This window comes from Acipenser ruthenus, chromosome 22 (assembly GCF_902713425.1).
Source record: "Acipenser ruthenus chromosome 22, fAciRut3.2 maternal haplotype, whole genome shotgun sequence".
In the NCBI taxonomy this organism is placed as follows: Eukaryota; Metazoa; Chordata; class Actinopteri; order Acipenseriformes; family Acipenseridae; genus Acipenser; species Acipenser ruthenus.
The window spans coordinates 15,879,645-15,899,904 of NC_081210.1; the positions used below are offsets into that span (position 1 = coordinate 15,879,645).

At 39.6% G+C, this 20,260-nt stretch overlaps 1 protein-coding gene across 1 annotated transcript in view; it reads right to left on the reverse strand.

Moving 5' to 3' along the window:
- The window catches only part of LOC117431200 (SH2 domain-containing protein 4A-like), a 62,498-nt gene that overhangs the window by 27,228 nt on the left and 15,010 nt on the right, over positions 1-20,260 (reverse strand). Inside the window, exons 3-5 of the mRNA XM_034051915.3 lie at positions 16,657-16,801; positions 15,833-15,905; positions 5,458-5,599 (exon numbers count right to left, since the gene is read on the reverse strand). Of these exons, the coding sequence (XP_033907806.3) occupies positions 5,458-5,599; positions 15,833-15,905; positions 16,657-16,801 (360 nt within the window). The remainder of the gene's footprint in view (positions 1-5,457; positions 5,600-15,832; positions 15,906-16,656; positions 16,802-20,260) is intronic.

Below are 20,260 nucleotides of genomic sequence, written 5' to 3' on the forward strand. Positions count from 1 at the left end.
ATTATATAACGCTGCTAGACTGTATCTGTTGCTAAACTACATAAAGCTGCTAGGTTGTATATGCTGCTAGGTTATATCTGTTACTAGATTATACTGTATTTATACATAGATCTAGATATGTGTATTGATATATGGTTATAGATATGTGTTTGTGATTAATTTTAATTAGTAATTTGCTTAATAGTAATCTCTCTGGTTTTATTATACTATTTTAATTTGTTGTATAAATTAGCAGATTAATTGAAATGTCCTGAAGTGCACTGATCTTTTGCTTTATTTTTATTAGGAAACCTGTGTCGTGTGCAATATCTTATTTTAGATCGAGACTGGAGGCCCTGCTCTGTTGCAGATTGAAACGTTCTTTCTCCACTCAATTGACTCTGGGGAAGGCTTGGTGTTATTAGTCTGTTGGCTTGGACTCGGTGGTGGAGTGGCGCCCTCTGTTGGGAAAGGGATAATTGAGCAGTTTTGAAATTTGGGGTGGCAGGAGATTGGAACCACGTCCCCTACCGACAATCCAGCCAGGGCAAGTGCAATATTGAATAAGGACTGGTCATGCACATTTTACTGTATTACTTTGACTTTTCTTGTTAGTGACGAGGTGTGCTATATTAATGCCAAGTTTTGACTATTTCCTGTTTTTAATAAAGAATTGCATATTGCTACTTCTCTGTGTTCTTTGATGTGGGCTAGTGGCGGTCCCCCTTTGTTGATAATTCGAACCTGTGTCAATGAAAGTAGAAGGTAATTATAATAGAACAGAATTCCTTATTTTCTTTAAACATAATGTGGCGTAGTCTGGCTATATTTATTTCGGGGGCGCGACATAACTACTACAGATAACACAGTATTAACTACTACAGAATACACAGTCTAACTACTACAGATTACACAGTCTAACTACTACAGATAACACAGTATTATCTACTACAGATTACACAGTATTAACTACTACAGAATACACAGTAGTAAAAACAAGTGCAATTACAATCTGTTCAGTAGTTCAAAACGGTTTGTCCAATGATGAGCTGTTTAAATGTTGATAGGAGATTGTGTTCTGCATTGTTTAAGATAATAAAAAAAGCTTTCTATCTTATAAGAGCCTATTTTTCGTGTTGATGGCAGGTTATAACAAATGTACTGATAACAGCTTCTTACAAATAACATTTTTAGTGGCCAAAAAGCTCCCATCTTAACATAGGAGCCATTAGGGCTACTTGTGCATATGATCTGCAAAACCAGTACAGATAATCAGACTAAAACCAGAAGTGCCCATAAAACTAGTCCGGATTTGTACTTGTGTATTACTCATGCTCAGAACAATCTCCAATTTATACTTGTTACTCGGCACACCCCTAGTAATAACCAACACTTAGTAACTTTCTCTTTTTGTTTCCCAGGCGTTTTGTTGTGTCACAACACTGAGTTCACTTCCTGTCTTATCTGAGCAAAATATGCTTATGAAAGGTAGCAGCATGTTTTTTTTAGTTCATACACCTTTAAAAGGGACATCTATCATCAAATTCTCCAGATTCTTGCCACATAATATGTTTAATTTGACACACCCTTAGTGCAGTGTTATCTCACGAAATGCCATTGTTTTTCTCAAGAACTGTGACTTCTAAAACCGGTTCAGTAGACAGTAATATTAATTTGGGGTATGTCAGAGTACGAGTACAAACGAGTATTCATAACAAGTATGATCTTTTTTTCCCCGAGTACAAACAATTGAGTAATTTTGCTATTTCTTCAGAGAATATTTATGTAAGTAAAACATACATTGATCAGCTCCTTCTCCAACAAGGCAGTGAGGACTGTCAATCTCAAATATAGAGATAGAGAGCTGATCCAGGGGGAAAGGAGTAGGGACCAGTATGACACAGTCTCTGACACAGTGGAACTAAGTGCTATTCTGTGTTGCATGAGTGAGGAGGTCAGGCAGATGGAACGTTCGGCTCAGAATCCAACTATTTTCAGATAAATTTACTTTCACTTTGAAAAGGGGATTTCCTAACAACTTTTCTAAAAGAATATCATTTATTGAAATAAACTTTAACTGATATCGGGTAACTTGGCTAGTCATTCAGTTTGTACATGTCCTCTACCATGCAAATAATTGTATTTTCATAAAAAGAATACCAAAAATCCCCAAATAACACTCAAATAATAAATAGTACATCTTTTAGATTTGTTGTCTTCTATGATTGCTCTCATCATACTTAGCAGATCTTAGCTAATCATACTTTATTATGTACAGAAGTCTCCGCGGATAGGAACACCTCCTAAGGGAACACCCTTGTGGTGTAACAGATTTTTCCCATTGTAAATGCTCTGGCTAAAGGAACAGGAACTTCTCTTAAAAGAACACATTCTTCGAGTCCAGGCTATTCCTTTGCCGACCGAGGACGGGAGCTCCCAGGGGGCGGCACACAATTGGCCGAGCGCCGCCCGGGGTGAGGGAGGGTTAGGTCGGCCAGGGTGTCCTTGGCTCACTGCACACCAGTGACCCCTGTGGTCTGGCCGGGCGCCTTGCGGCTTGCCAGTAAGCTGCCCAGGGCTGCGTTGTCCTCTGACGCTGTAGATCTGGGTGGCTACATGGTGAGTCTGCAGTGTGTAAAAAAGCGGGTGGCTAACGGCACACGCTTCAGAGGACAGCATGTGCTTGTCTTTGCCCCTCCCAAGTTAGTGCAGGAGTGGTAGCGGTGAGCTGAGCTAAACAAAATAATTGGACACTATTAAATTGAAAAGAAAATAATAAAAAACTAATTGGCCACTACTAAATTAAAAAAAAAAAAGAACACCTTCTTGGCACCGATAATGATTTGTTCACAATGGATACAGTACTGTTTTGTAAAAAAGCGACTTGTCATCGTGAGAGTGTCTTGAGGGATACTGATTGGTTTATTAAATCTTTCCAGGTGTCATATCATTGACTTATTTTGTATTCTGATTTCCACGAGTGCACCTCATCGCTACAAAATGGCATGTAAACAAACGGCAAAATGCACCACTGTTTCTCTTGCAACACAAAGTTGGAAATTGTTAGAGCTCCTGAAAAAAACCTGAAGCAGACACAAGTCGCCAAGCAATTTGGTGTTTCCCATTCTGGTGAGTTGCTTCACCATTCTGTTAAATAATGTGCATGCCTTGTATATTGCTGTTGCATTTTGTAACGTGTGTAGGGGTGCTGTGTTTATTTAGTTTGACAGTTTTATAAACGTTAAGTTAACCCTAAGTTACACACATAATTTTTGCTTCTGCCATTGTGATAGCCCGAAACACATCGCCAGATCATTTCATAGTACATAGCAATTTAAGGTTTTTGACTGTGTTGTTTTGCTTTAGTTTTATTAACGTTAGTTTGTCTGTTACTTTATTATTATAGTTTATTAACATGCACTTGCTTATTGTTTTGCTTTTACTTTTTCAGTTAATTCCATATGTTGATGCATGTGCGTCATGACAAGTAATACATATGTATTTATTTGTTGATTGATTCATATTGTGTCTTTGAGAACACTTTGGCTATAAGAACACTTCGCTTGCTTCCCGAGAAGCACAACCCCATCACAATAATTCCCAAAATAATTAGGTAATAATTAATTGTACAAAATTAATTGGCTTTTAACACTAGAACTGCCACGGCAGTCATTTTGATGGTTTGAGGTTTTCAAATTTAAATTACTCTGTGTGTCTGAAAGTTATGTGGTTGTCTGTTTATGACTTTTCCTAAATGCATGCATTAAATACCCTGACGGCTTTAAAAAGGCAGGATCACAAAATAAGTTATAATTCCACCCACCTAGAACTGCCAAAACAGTCATTTTGACTGCCTTTTACAATACATGTTTCTATTTGGAATATAACCTACAATATTCCCTAGCCTGTTGTTATCTCTACTGGACCTGTAAGCCATCAATTATTTTGTTTTGTACAAGGAATGCAAAGGGGAAAACATCAGTAGGAGAGAATTCATCTTAAAGCTAGCCACAGCGCTTCAGCAGAAACACTTCGATCAGAAAACCGCAAAGCTGCAAGCTGCAGCAGCTCAACCTGGATTCTGTGCTGCACACACACAAGAGTGTTACTTTCGTTTTAAATTAAAAACTACTTTTGTTTTTACAGTTTTCTATGTGCATATACCTGTTTATGCACTAGTTTATTTTGAAATGTTTATTATAGTTTTTCATTTTTTGAAGTAGTGCTTTATATGTGGCAAGTTAGAAAATAAACCCTTTTATGTTTAATTGTTCATTTAAATATAGCGTTTTGGCTGTGCAGATGTTTGATATGATGTGCTTGAATAAAACTTTTGAGTTGTATCCAATAGTTTGTCTTTCATGTTAACATTGATGTTGTTTAAAATGTAACCGTCATAATGGCTGCCGGCAGCGGTTTTAGGTATGAGTATAACTGTGGCGGTTCTAGTGTTAAAATACTTGATGCAGAAGTTAATTGCCATTGATTGGTACTCAATTGGAAAGGTGAGGGAGTGTCACAGGGTGGCTTTGTGACTGACATCAGACCAGAAAGGAATACACAGAGACAGTAGTGAAGTGTGTTGAAACTGAGTCGCGGCAGCGCTTAGTGTTTTAATTGAACAAAATAAAAAGGTTTAAACAAAACAGAAGACAGGACACGGCACTTGTGCCAAAATTAATAGACAAACCAAACGGATTAACACTACACAGATGGTGGACGGACAGACACACAAACACGGTGAGTAAGAATAAACAAACAAGTATCGTGCCTCTTGCACACAATAGCAATTGTTGTTGTTGTTGTTATTGTTATTATTATTGTTTTTATTATTATTATTATTATTTCACTTTATCTTCCTCCTCCTCTCTCCCATTCACTACTCACCGAACACCCAACCCCGAGTGAGTAAAATGTGCATCTATATATACTGTTGTGCCGGGATTCAATTACCAATTAATTATTCACTTGAATCCAGCACATGAATTAATTATGTGCAACCTCGTGCTCACATATTAAATACTTTAAATGCACGTGAAGTGATGAAGCCATCCTCGTGCCTAAATACAATTCTACATCTTAAATAACTCGTGCTGCACACACCCATTTATGTCCCGTGCAGCCATCTCTATACACGAACATTAACACACGCAACATACAACATATAACACACAAATGCACACAGGGGTGGGGCACATTGCCACAGGGAGACATCATAATAATCATTGCATTCAATGTCTCAGTAATCGGTGGATTCAGGTGTCATTAATTAGAGTCATCTCTCAGGGCTTTATTTGCCGTTCCATTATTGAGTAATAACAGAATGGCTGACCGCTATAGAAAACAGGAAGAGCAGTGTTCTGCTGTTGTATCATTTCTCATTAAGCATTCTCTAGTTACTATTTTATAATTATCCTTCAGAAAAGTACCCCTGTGTTTGTTCAATGACTATCAACCTTTTAAATTGGGGTTACTTACCTTTTTCTTCCTGACGGTCTCTAGCCGATAGTCTGAGTGCCAGAGACTGGGGTTCCTTGTGCTGGAGATGTGGTCGATAGTACAGCCCTGAGTCCTTTAGTTCTGTCATTGGATCTGCAGTGTCCTCTTCCTTTTCTGCTGTCTACAAGCAATAAAAGCAACAACAAAAATAAGAAAGCTGCACATCGATTCAGTAGCAGCACTTTCCATGTGCAGGGCCTCAGCCCTGCCACATAGTTTAATGAAATGTAATTAGAAAATCGATCTCAGATTTCCTTTAACTTGATTGGGTAGTAGAGGATTTTGAATATTACAAATGCTTAAATATGTGCCTCTTAGATATTGCTGAGATTATTTATGGGAAAAAAAAGATTTACTTTAACTCTTGGTAGCTTTTGTAATATTAGAATGGTAACATTTACAAATATACAGTTGGGATTTTTACCATTTGATTTACACAACATACTTAACACTTTGAAGGTGAAAAATATTTTTTATTGTGACACAAGATTTCCATTACACGAGAGTAGATGTTAAAACTTCATGCTGATTTGAACTCGGCTCTCGCCAAGATAAGCACCAACTAAGACGTAGCTTTACAGTAAACTAATGTGATCCATATGCGTCTCCATCCATTTACGTTTCCTTCCATATGATGATGTAGATATCCTTCTGTCTGGTGTTAATGGCTGAAGTGTAATGCTGGCTCCAGGGATCAGCTTATTTTGCCTCCCTGGCGCATCAGCACACACAACGGCTGCGATGCTGGCTCCGGGGATCAACCAAAGTGCGGCCTCCCCAGCGCATCAGCATGACAACCGTCTGGATTGAGCTAAGTAGGGTACATCTCTGGGGTTTTCAAGTGGGCACCTTCCATCCTCAGTGTTTCGTCGACTAGCCCACGACACCTCAAGAGGGCTCGACGGTGATTCTGGCGTCCCAGCATCACCCCCCTCCGTCCCCCACTCAACTCAGCCCAGCTTACTTACCTGTCCCCAGCCAGAATCTTTCCGTCTCAACCACAGCCAGTTTCTGCTCCTCTCTGCTGCTTCAGATAAGTTCTTCACTGTGCGACGCAACTCTTGGCCACTGAATCCGACGTCTCTGAGAAACCGGGTTGTAGAGTGTGCCACAAATCCTCGACAACCCACTTCCACTGGGTAAACCCGAACTCTCCATCCTCGCTGTTCCGCTTCAGTGGCTAGTTGAGCATACCGCAGTTTCTTCCTCTCATACGCCTCATCTACAGCGTCCTCCCATGGCACTGTTAACTCTACCAGGTGAACAAGGCGTGCTGATCCAGACCACAAGACAATATCTGGTCGAAGGTTAGTGGTGGCAATCTCAGGTGGAAAAATAAGCCGTTGACCAACATCTGCCAGCATATTCCAGTCTCTAGCAGCTTCCAGTTGTCCTGGGCAAAAGTTAATTAAACAAAAAAAAGACATTTGTTGGTTGCATAAGTATTCACCCCCCTGAGTCAATACTTGGTAGAAGCAGCTTTGGCAGCAATTACAGCTGTGAGTCTTTTTGGGTAAGTCTCTACCAGCTTTGCACATCTGGATCCTGCAATTTTTGCCCATTCTTATTGCTCAAGCTCTGTCAAGTTGGATGGGGACCGTTGGTGAACAGCAATTTTCAAGTCTTGCCACAGATTCTCAATCAGATTGAGGTCTGGGCTTTGACTGGGCCATTCTAAGACATTCAGGTTCTTGTTTTTAAACCACTCCAGTGTAGCTTTGGCTGTGTGTTTAGGGTCATTGTCCTGCTGGAAGGTGAACCTCTGCCCCAGTCCCAGGTCTCTTGTAGACTGAAACAGGTTTTCCTCTAGAATTTCCCTTTATTTGGCTCCATCCATCTTGCCCTCAGTCCTGACCAGTTTCCCAGTCCCTGCCAATGAAAAGCATCCCCATAACATGATGCTGCCACCACCATGCTTCACCGTGGGGATGGTGTTCTCAGGGTGATGAGCAGTGGCGGCTTTGCACCACACATAGAGTTTTGCGCTAAGGCCAGAAAGTTCAATTTTGGTCTCATCAGACCAGAGAACCTTTTTCCACATGTATGGGATTTGATATGGCTTTTTTTCAGCAATGGCTTTCTTCTCGCCACTCTTCCATAAAGCCCTGCTTTGTAGAGAGTCCGGGTTATAGTTGTCCCATGGACAGTTTCTCCCATCTCAGCTGTGGATCTCTCCAGCTCCTTCAGAGTTACCATTGGCCTCTTGGTTGCTTCTCTGACTAATGCCCTCCTTACCTGGTCACTGAGTTTGGGTGGACGGCCTTCTCTAGGCAGAGTCGCGATTGTGCCATATTCTTTCCATTTTTTAATAATGGATTTAACGGTGCTCCGGGGGATGTTCAAAGTTTGGGATATTTTTTTATAACCCAACCCTGATTGGTGCTTCTCCAGAACTTTATCCCAGACTTGTTTTGATAGCTCCTTGGTTTTCATGATGCTGTTTGTTTAGATATGCTCTCTAACAAACTCTGGGGCCTTCCAGAAACAGGTGTATTTAATCTGAGATTAAATACACCTGTTTGTATCTGAGTGTATTTAATGTGACACTTTAATTGCACACAGGTGGACTACATTCAGCTAATTATGTGACTTCTGAAGGCAATTGGTTGCACCAGAGCTTATTTAGGGGTGTCACAGCAAAAGGGGTGAATACTTATGCAATCAAGACTTTTCCGGTCTTTATTTGTAAATAATTTTGAAAAATATGTAGATTTTTTTCCCCACTTTGACATTATGGACTATTTTGTGTAGATCAGTGACAAAAAATCCTAATTAAATCCATTTTAATTCCAGGTTGTAACACTACAAAATGTGGAAAAGTCCAAGGAGGGTGAATACTTATGCAAGGCACTGTACTTTGTTCTGTGAGCCACCTCTCCAGTCAAAAACATGCACTGAAGTTGTCACATGTTCAGAGTCGGCAGCATCACCACTCCTGATTAAGGGAGAGTCTGTAAAATAATATTACAATATGGAAGGGATATTTCCTATAGAACAGAGGTAACTCAGAAAACAGAATGGGAGAAGGGGGGAATGAAGAATAAATGACCAATTATTAACTATAATTCCATTTTGATTTAAAAGAGAGTAAACAATTGCAACATAATATCATGTACAAATCAGGGCTGTCAATTAATCGCAACGTGTTCATTTATTTTTAGATAATTTTTTTTAACACGTGTTAATCGTCCTCTGTCTTGACCCTCTCAGCACACCGCAATTCATTCCCTGCAGCACTCCTCGAGTGCATGCAACACAATAAGAGCAGTCGTTGTTTGAATAGAAAGTTAGTCACAGAACTGCATTATGAAGCAAAGCACTACATGTGAAGGACTTTCTGACAGTTCATTGGATAGAAAGACTGTTACTTGTATCTGTTTGTTCCAGTATCACAGAATGCATCTAGTCTGCTGTACAACCTGTGAGCTGTAAACACACCTTCATATCTCAAAATACACTTTCTAGCTTATTCTGCTACAGACAGCAACAACAGAACAACACAGAAACAGGTCTGTTTCAACAGAGTACTTTTGTTTATTTTAATTCAGGATCTCTGCAAGCCTGTGATCAAGCTACAGCATGTCAGTGTGATACAGGGTGTCCCACTTGAAAGTAGCCCTGTAAGGTATTTCAGTTAGATGTTGGCATTCAGTCCATGTCCACATTGGATGTGACATTCCTATATAAAGCGAGTTTGTAATAACGAGGATTCCTGTGCATGTCTGTGCTGCTCCGTCATGGGATTATTTCTGTATTATTTATGTGTATGTTGTACTGCTTACTGGACTACTCTCCACTGTTGCAAAGTGGATAGCTACCGACTCTTAATTGTATTTCAATTACCACATTTATTTTAAAATATATTGTTTAAAATTAAGGAACATATAACTGTTACTCAGTGAGTGCTTTGTTTTAATTAGATATTTTCAAGTTATAAAAATACCCTGATACCCTTTTTAAAGGAAACTGATCAGAAAATATACAGTTTAATTTGAAATGCAGTAAGGCGAATAAACTGACTCTGTTGTGATTGAGCAGTTGGTTCAAGCAATTTAGTAGCAAATTTTTTCTGTAAAATTTTGTGTAAATAAATATAAAACCCTAAAGAGGGGCCAACAATATGAATCCAGAAATAAGAAAACAGGGTTTTTATTATGGGCTGTTTTTTGGATGATGATAATAATAACATTAATAATATCAGTAATAAAAACAATTTGAATGCGATGGATACAGTAATTGTATGAATTAAACCAAGATTAAAACCAAGATTAACTGAGATTACAAATTGTTTGTTTATTTTTTTTAATTGCTTGACAGCCTTTCTGTCTGGCTGAGTACTGCTCTCGAAGCGGTGAGGACTCCCTCACGCAGTGGAGCCTCCATGTTTGGGTTTTGCCTGCTCCCCACAGGGAGCTGCAGTTGCAAAGGTGGTGATAGGGCAAAATGGTGGGGCGAAAAGTGCAAAAGATAGCTTGACTAGGGGTATAATTACAGTAGCAAGCTGATTAAACATTGAAAGGGGAAGCCTTGCTCCTGCCACCTGACCTACGCTGTGATTCCTATAAACTGTTTCTGAAGGCCCTGTGCTGTCAATATGTTGTCTGTGAAAGGTAATGGCTGCAGATACTGAATACTGGACATGACTGCAGTTATATAAACATATATCTGAAGCACATGTGCTAAACACATGGGAGCAGGTCTTTCTCTAATCTTTCTAGATTATGTCCAGCAATGCCCATCGGAAAATCAGAATACTGGTTTTGAATTCTGTTCACGCAGAGTTTTAGATCTTGTTTGGTTGTCCATAAGGAGCGTTCTGGCGTTAGGGTGGAAAATCCGCCTGACTGTGCCAGGTAGCCAGGCTGGGTTTCGCCTTGAGAGCTCATACTGTAGCTTGCCAATATTGCCTGTCAAGGTTTAGCTGGTGAAGAGGCATTGGCTTGACAAAGCATGTTGATCTTCAGTCCTGTCATATACAGTAAGTGGATTGCATCGGTTAGGTGACAATTTGGCATTTTAAATTGGGTAGCAAAACAGGGGTAAAATTATTTGAAAAATGCTGCCAGTCCCACAAACCAAACAATGCCTTTTTCTTACTGATTTAGAAAGATACTTGTTCATATGCATTGTTACAAGCCTCCTGTTCTGAAATACCCATTTCTGCAGCACTGTACCTAGAATTGGTTGCATTTCTAACACATTTTAGCGCAGCTGCACACAGGAGGAAGAGTGTTCCCTGTCAGAGACGCTGGGGACTGCACTAGAATTTCATCCATCTGTGATTGGCCCTCACACCGTCATAGTCAATTTAATTCCAAGCTCAAGTTTTTCAGCCATCTGCTCAAGGGGAACAGCTACCAGCGTTACTCCCACTTGTGTTACACTCAGTGGAGATAGGATTTTTCCAGCAAGACAGCTTTAATTTCTGTCCCGTGAAAGAAAAAAAAAACTGCTAGAAAGGCTTTTAATACTCAGTCATGAATCATTTTTCAGGAGGTTTAAAGCTGCACATTAATGACACTTCACTGTGTAAAACAGAATGAGGGATAACTGTTCTGAATTTCGAACGCGAGGGCGCTTGTTGGGGCATATGGGCTTTGTCATGTTTCAGTTTTTTTGATTATTTCGTTGACATGACTTGTGGGCAGCTGACCTACAAACTGATTTTTGTTTTTCTGTTCATTCTATCTGCGTGTGGCTGTAGGCGTGTATGTACAAGCTCTTAGATTTCAGCTAACAAAACCATTCCAATAAATATTACCCCTTTTGCCCTTCCATTAGCTTTATAGGTGTCCAATGTGCAGTGTTAAAGAAGCACGTTACAGCTCCATGTATTCACATTTTAAACACACATTTGGTAATACATTTCTAAGTTGGCTTGCAGGAATTGCAAGACAGTTGCTTGTTTTCTCCACACAGGCCTGTACAGTAATTTATGCAGCAGCAGCAGGGTGTATACTATACAATAATTTGTTTATGGAATAGACAGCTTCAGTGCAGTTTACATGTGTCTTAGTATCCCCAAACAATTACGTGTGTGTGCGTATCCTTAGCTCTAGTAACAGTGGAGGATTACGTGTGTGTGTGCGTATCCTTCTCCTTAGAGTCAGTTGTACCTCCTCCTGGTTTGCTCCCATGGCATTCTGGGGAATTTTTTTTATGTATATATAGGGGCCTTAAAAGCGTAAAAAACTGTTTCTTTTGTGGCAGGGACAGGGTGAAAAGCCTGCCTGCCAGGCTAATTGTTTTTGTTTAATGTAATTGTTTAATTGATTTAATTGTATTATTGTTGGATTTAATTATTATTTGTTAATTGTTTTATTGTTTTGGCAGTTGGCCTCGTTATTGTAAATTTCAGGTCAGCTGCCAGGTATAAAAGGAGAGCAGCCAGTCTGTTCAAGGCTGCTGTGTGAAGAGTCTAACTCTGTGTCCGATGCATTGAAAAAGGTACTGTGTTTAAACTGTGTTTGTGCAAAAGTGTTTATATGTTTTGTATGTCAGGTAAATAGCTGTCCTGCATGTTAGTCAGGGTCCTGCAAAAGTGTTTAGTTAGCGCTCCAAAGTGGAGCTAGGTTTGTGTTTATTTTGATTTATCGGAGTAATAAAAGTGTGCAAGAAGCTCTAAAACATCAAATTAAGTCTTCTGTTTCTTTTTTTTTTAAATTAAGCCTGCTCCTTCTCTTTTAAACTTGATACTACTGTACCACAATTCTGAAGACATTTTCAGCTAAAAATCTGAACAGAATTTAATATTTAAATGTTTTAACTTTTTCCAAAACAGAGCAACTAAACTGTTTAAATACTCAAATCCAGTCCACAGAGGCATGGACGAAACTGCTCAATAACTCCAATCTGTGCGACATAACCCTGCAACTCGAATATACCAGCAAGGCACAGGGAATAAGATTTTGCATGCATTGTATTGTAATACATTATTATCACATGTTTGGAATTGCCGATGTCATGTTTATAAACGAATCCTGATGAAGGTGTGATCTGCATGGCTATAATAAGCAATCCAGTGCTCAGTTCGGATGTGACAGTGGCTTTAGGCAATCAGTTTCCAGAGTCGACTGTTTGTAGGTGACCTTCTTTAGACAGCCATTAATCTAGCTAACAGTGGTTGGTCAGTGTGTAGGACTGTTTCAACTGGGACAATATCATTTAGGCCCAAAATAAATCACAACTTGACCTTAATCCTTACTTTTAATGATGTACTTTCAAAGTAAAAGACAATGAATAGCACTGTGTTGTTTTTACATTCAGTTAGCGTGTTAATGTTGTTTTTGGTGCATTGTGACAATGGGTTTGGCTACAGTAAGACACATGAAGCCTCTCTGCAATCTTGATCGGGACAGACACACACACACACACACCCCCCCCCCCCCCCCCGCCACTCCGGGCCTCTGTCAAGCAGGGACTGCCAAGTGAGTCGAATCGTGTGCTTTTGTGATTGATGTCCACTCCCTTGCAGGAACCACCACAATTATTTCACTTGTGACCTAAGCTGGATTCTAAACCAGGTGTTGTGAGGTGCTATGCTAGTGAAAAATCTGTCTAATTGGTGCCGGTAGCTCTCTGGAAGATCCTTTGTTTGGTACATTAAAAATGGGGAAAAATTAACCAAAAGAAATGGTGCATGCTCTAAATGAATGTAGTAGTAGCCATATTATTATTATTATTATTATTATTATTATTATTATTATTATTATTATTATTATTATTTACTAAAAGAAGACCATAAAGAATTCCTGTGATGTAAAATTACAAAGAGCAGTACGGCACATATGTACTGTATGGTAAGGCACGGTTAACAAAAGTAAAGCACAATAAATGTATGCATGGTAAAACTATATTAAATGGCAAAATTACTGTGCAAATTCACCATGGTTAACTTTAATAAGGGCTGTAGCAGAATGCATGTGAGTGTGGGACTTTCCATTTCAGATGCAAGGCTGTGTTTCAGTGCTGAGAGGCAGGGTGGCAGCTGCAGGGTGGGAGTTTCCATTTCAGATGCAATGCTGTGTTTCAGTACAGAGAGGCAGGGTGGCAGCTGCAGGGTGTGGGAGTTTCTATTTCAGATGCAAGGCTGTGTTTCAGTACAGAGAGGCAGGGTGTGAGTGTGGGAGTTTCCATTTCAGATGCAAGGCTGTGTTTCAGTGCTGAGAGGTAGGGTGGCAGCTGCAGGGTGGGAGTTTCCATTTCAGATGCAAGGCTGTGTTTCAGTACAGAGAGGCAGGGTGGTAGCTGCAGGGTGTGAAGGGATTGTTCAGACAGTGTGCAGCTGCACTGGCACTGTGAAGAGCTCTGGGACACCCCCACAGCTGCAGTGGATTTTGTCTCGTTTCAACTTTGTGTTTAAATGGACTTTAGTGTTTAAGGTCCTGTGGCAGGGTGCAGTGTCCCCTGTCACTTTGTACTGTATTTAGCTGCAGTTCGGCATGGATAAGGTAAAAATCCCCAATTGTTTCAGCTTGGGGTCCAGGTGAGACTGCAGAAAGCCTAGCCGGGTGCGGCAGGCTGAAGGAACAGTTTCTATGAGAAGCTAGTCCAGCAGTAATGGTAATCAGGGTAGCGGTACCAGAGGAAGCTGTATATTCCCAGTCTAAAAGCTTGCAGTAATTTGTTACTATTTGTATTCTTTGTGGTTAACAAGAATGAAAGCACTAAAATTTGCAATATACGGTATTTGACTGCTTTTTGCCTGCTTGACTATTGGCCATCCTGCTACAGGTCCTCGTTCAGAAGCATAGGGACCCTTACGCACTGCTCATGTCTGCCTTGTGACACCACATGGTGAACACTGTCACTGCCTTGATCTGACACCAGTCCAGTATGTACCGAACTCATTTCAGACTCGCCTAGATTCCTGTGGACTTTTGGATTACATTTTGCTATGATACGATAGCCTCAGATTTTGACAATTGTACTTAAACCTGTATAATATGTGATAATGTGGTTCTAGTAATCATGTATTTGTTATTTTAAAGCATGATATTATCTGGTCTACATTTGCTTAAAGGTCTCGGTTCCCTTGCCTGGTACTTCCTAAGTCGTTTCACCTCAGCAGTGTTACTGGCTGAAAGCATGTTGGGCAATGGGGGAAGCAGCTGGATGGTTAATAACATGGGAGACGCTCTTGAAATGGTGGGGACACTTTTTTTCTCCAGGAGACAAAGGAAGTGCAGCACTATCTGAAAGCATTTCTTGCAAACAGATTTCTGTAACCTAACATAGAACCAGATGCCGTGTTTTTTTTGTTTTTTCTTTTTGTTTTTTCTTTTTGTTTTTAACTGCACATTTTAGACACGGAAGTGCTCAATCGGTGAGATTAATCACAGCATTTCTGACAGGAATGCTTGCTGCGTTGCCATAACAACACATGAAGCTGTTTTTAGTTTTTGCGTAGACAAGACCTTTTGCTATTAAACCAGAGACTCAAAGACCAAATCAGCCCTTCCAGGCTCGCGTTATAGTAACACAATAATTCCATTAAAGCTGCAGTGTTACACAATCATGTTCAGTCTGATAGTAACATATCATTCTGTGGTGTCTGAGTTTAGCCTTCTGAGTGCAGACACCTTGTTGACAGTTCTGTTTGTTTATATTTGCTAGGGGCTGTATTGACACAAGCTTCAATTTCCAGTAATCAGTGTTGTAGAAACAGTAGGCAGTCATGTGAAAATGTTAGACTACTTTGTGCTGTAATTAGGCATGTTAACAAGCATCTTAACGTGTTCCGTTTCTCTTACTATATTACATACATTGCATAAGTGGCCTGTTAAAGTCATCAATTAAATTAGCCAATCACTACTTTGCCTATTTTGACTATTTTCCAAGATTTTTAGTGACAGTGGTTTGATATCATATGCACAACAAATCAACACAACAGAAGCAATGGGGTGTTCTATTAAATGTGCACACGACTGTATGTGAGAGACAAACAGGCATGCTCATGCTATTACTTGCTGCTGGTGGAGGTTATAAATGAGAAGAATGATTACAGTTCACAACAGAAAAAAAAAAAAACTTTTTCCAAAAAAGTTTTTATTAAATTAATATTAGATAAATATTAAATAGAACATATTTCCACTATTATCTGGGACCAATTATTTTTTAACCAGTAAAAAAAATCAGAACCTCCTAAAAGTAGCCTTGTGCAGCTTTCTGTCTCTGGGTCTAATTCCTGCAGGTAGCCAGCCTGGGCCGTGACGCTACCCTGTCACAAACCCATTACCCCCAAACATACCAGCTGAACATTTTCTTCAGCTAGAGACATTGGGACACACGACAGATTACCGATCCAGTCCCTGCTACCAGCAAGAAAAAGTAATTAATAACGATAACGACTAACCTGAAAATTAAGCTGTATTCCATCTTCCTGAGGAGTGCTGAGTGTTTTTTGAAAGGTTTCCGAAACAGGAGCTCTGTAACAAGAAGAGATTGCAGGTTTTGAGAAGTTTACATGCACAGGGCATGCGCTATAGTTTACATGCACAAGGCATGATCTATAGTTTACATGCACAGGGCATGATCTATAGTTTACATGCACTGGGCATGCCCTGTAGTTTTCAAGCTATACTTGGCTTTATGCAATACCGAATCTAAAAACTACCACCATCTAACTCTATAATAATGTGTCTTAATATTCACTTAATATAAATACAGCAGGAAAAGGTTTGTGTTAGAGTGTTTATGGCTTTAAGAACAAAAGTACTTACCTGATACCATTAAGATAATTGAAACAGACCCATGCACAGAATTAGATAAATTCACTACCTTCATACACACATTGGGACAGATAGATAATTACAATTGGGATAGGGCATTTGTTTCCCATCTTATCCCACTCGGACCCCTTGATTGTTCACTTAACCTCTTGGTATACCTGAGCAGGTAATCGTCACCCCCATGGTTATATATTTACAAATTATTTTAGTGAGCAACACGTCCCACAAGTCGTGAGGGATGAAGTTTCCAAACATCACCAAACCAATCATCCGGGGCTGTCGATTCTATTGATGTAATATTGGTGGTAGGGGAGGAGGTGTATGACTGGGAAGAAAGGAGAACTCTGTAACCTTGCAGGACTGTAGGCTACACATGGAGCCACAGCGGTTGATGGAAACATTTCCAGTCTATATTCAAGTCTTGAACCTTTCAGTAAAACACTTTTACCTTGCATTGTGGTTGTTCGTCTCTCTCTTGTCGTCTACCTGCGAGTGGATGAGGTCGTAGGGCTTGGCCCCTGCTGCTTCTCCAATGACACAGACATGCACGTCCCCGTCGTTCCCCAGAAGCCAGCTCACAGACTTGGGGGAAGCTGCAAGAAGCAACACAGTCAAGGCAAGGTCACAAGAAAATAAGAACAAGAGGAGGACATTTGGCCATCTAAGTTCGTCCGGTTCCTAGTGTCTGATTGATCTTAGCAATTTGTCATGTTAAGGGATTCAAGTGATTCTGCCTCAGCACCATGACTAGGATACCCATTCCATACCCTCACCACTCTGTGTGAAGAAGTGTCTCCTTCAGCATCATGACTAGGATACCCATTCCATCCTCTCACTCTCTGTATGAAGAAGTGTCTCCTTCCCTCTGTCCTAAGTCTATCTCTACTTAATTTCCAACTGTGTCCACTGGTTCTGGTTTATGTACTGTGCTTAAAGTATTGGTCAAGGTTAACTATGGCGATGTTTACATGCACAAGTCATGACAGTTTTCCTCACGACCTGTTTGCCGTACTTTTCAGGAAATGCGTTGCTACGCAGGAAAAAAAATAGGCCGTACCAATGCAGATTACTGAATTCATAGTCATTTAGGGGAGGGGATATTTAAATGTCCGTGTCTGCTGACTAAGTAGGAAAAGAACGACTCTGAATTACGCTGCACATTAGCTACTTGTTGTCTGGTTACCTTTCCAACACACACACACACACACAATTCTATAAAATATAATTTCTACAAGTTTTACTACTTAGAATTTATATTTGTGTGTGTGTTTGTGGAACATCTAAATATTACATTTCATTAACACTAGAACCGCCTTTTACAATACATGTTTTTATTTTGAATATAACCTACAATATTCCATTTTTTATATATATATATATATATATATATATATATATATATATATATATATATATATAATTTATTTCTTAGCAGACACCCTTATCCAGGGCGACGTACAATTGTTACAAGATATCATATTTATTTTTACATACAATTACCCATTTATACAGTAGGGCTTTTTACTGGAGCAATCTAGGTAAAGTACCTTGCTCAAGGGTACAGCAGCAGTGTCCCCCACTGGGGATTGAACCCACAACCCTCCGGTCAAGAGTCCAGAGCCCTAACCACTACTCCACACTGCTGTATATATATACAAGCCTGTTATCTCGACTGGACCTGGCAGCCATCAATTCCTTCATTTTGTACAAGGCAGGAGAGATTTCATCTTGAAGCTAACCACAGCGCTTCAGAAGAAACATTTCAATCAGAAAACTGCAAAGCTGCAAGCTGCAGCAGCTCAACCTGGATTCTGTGCTGCGAGTGACACACACTCAAGATAAATCATATGTTACTTTCGTTTTAGATTAAAAACTTCTTTTGTTTTTACAGTTTTGTATGTGCATATGCCTGTTTACACACTAGTTTCTTTTGAAATGTTTATTTTATTAGTTTTTCATTTTCTGAAGTAGTGCTTTATATGTGGTAAGTTAGAAAATAAACCCTTTATTGTTCATTTAAATATGGCGTTTAGGCTGTGCAGAAGTTTGATATGATGTGCTTGAATAAAACTTTTGAGTTGTATCCGATAGTTTGTCTCTCATTTTAACATTAATGGTGTTTAAAATGTACCGGCGGTTGTAGGTATGAGTATAACCGCGGCGGTTCTACTGTTGAAGTCGTCCATAAATGTACAGTGTGTGTGTTGGGGGGTGTCTGTTTTGTTCGGCCTTTCTGCTGGAGATTATGTGATATTGAGTCAGAAGAACTGGATCTTGACTGCTGAAATCTCGTGAGCCACAAGCACGATTCTTGCTCAGGTTTACATGGTTTTTTAGTTATTTTTATCGTGAGAAAGCGATTGACCCTGCCCTTAAAGTCGCACTGCCAAAAGGACGTCCTTTTGCTGTTCCATGATATATTCGTGTGACAACATCACAGTCATGACTGAAGAGTCGATTTTCAAGTGCATGTAAACCAAGCCTATGTTGACTCTTTCATAAAGACTTCAATCATTCCTCCCCTAATTCTTCTTTGTTCTGTTTAAAATAAACAACAAATATTCTGGCTGATATGTATTCTCCTTATATTTTTATTTATCTTCTGATGGGTGTTTAGCAAAGCACCGATATTCGCCAAATGTTGAAACTGCAGTTTTTTTTTTTTGTTTTTTTTTTAAATAAGATTGTCCACTTATTTTAACTTCAACTGAGCATCTGCCCATGAAAGGTGACAACAATGGCTCTGGCTGCTGATATTTAGGGTCTTATTCTCAAAGCATTGAGAGGAGTAAAAAAGTATAACAAATGCCCCACCAGTCATTCTGCATTTTACTTTCATCCTGTCATGTGGATGGTACTGTATATTCTCTACACACTTAATTTTAAAATACATTATGAAAGATACTGTGCTTATTAAAGAACACTGATAGCTATTGCATTGGGAGTATTGAATTAGTATTACATTTAAATGAAAAAAGCTTGGAGAGGGCAAGTAATATTACGTAAGATCTGAGCTGCTTATTCCTCATCTCTAGTTAAACAAACACCTATACAAAGACCAGACAGAGAAAACAGCTGTGCTTATGTACAGATAATACTCGCAGGACTCCCAGAAACCCATACACAGAGCTGGCAGAGTCGTGCTGTAGCTGTGCTTATGTACAGGTAATACTCGCAGGACTCAGATGCTGCCCTGCAGGTCTGCATATTACCGTCTCCTGATAACCTACAGGATTGGTTTGACCATCTACTCACAAGACAGCAGAGACTCAGAGATCTATCTATCTATCTATCTATCTATCTATCTATCTATCTATCTATCTATCTGCTGCTTTACCTATCGGGAGTGTGGGTGTGGAGGAGCAGGGAGGGAGTGTTTGTAGCTCTGAGTAAGTGGGGAGTTTTTCCCTTATTTCTTTTCTTTTTATATTGGTTTATTTGAGTTATATAGGTGTTGTGTTAGTTGAGCACTGACTTTGTCAGTAGGTGCGGCCGCTATGGCCAAGACCAGGGAAGTCCCCAGAGGATCCTGCTCGACTTTTGAAAATCCCACGCGTAAACATGGGATAAAGATCTTAGTAGATGTCATCGTTCCAGTGGAAAAATGTGTTGTTGAACTGGGAAAACTAGTTGGATGAAGTCAGCTTCACATATGAATAGAGATATTGTTTTTCTCAGTAGTGAAGAAATAGTTGATAAAATCGTCCAGCATTGATTAGTGATTGGTGGAGCATTAATTTCTGTTTCTCTTGCTGTACCTGATAAAAAATGTATCATTTCTAATGTCCCCCTTTTTATAAAAAATGAACTTTTAGTAAAAGAGCTGAGCCTGATGTTTCTATGATTCCTCTGGGTTGTAAGTCTCCTGAAATGAAACAAGTTGTTTCCTTCAGAAGACAGTTACATATGCTTCTCAATAATCCAAATGCAGAACTCAATATAGCTTTCAAGTTTCGGATTGATGGAAGTGATTATGTAGTTTTTGCTTCAACTGATGTACTGAAATGTTTTAAATGCGGGCAAGAAGGACACATAGCTAAGAACTGCAAGTG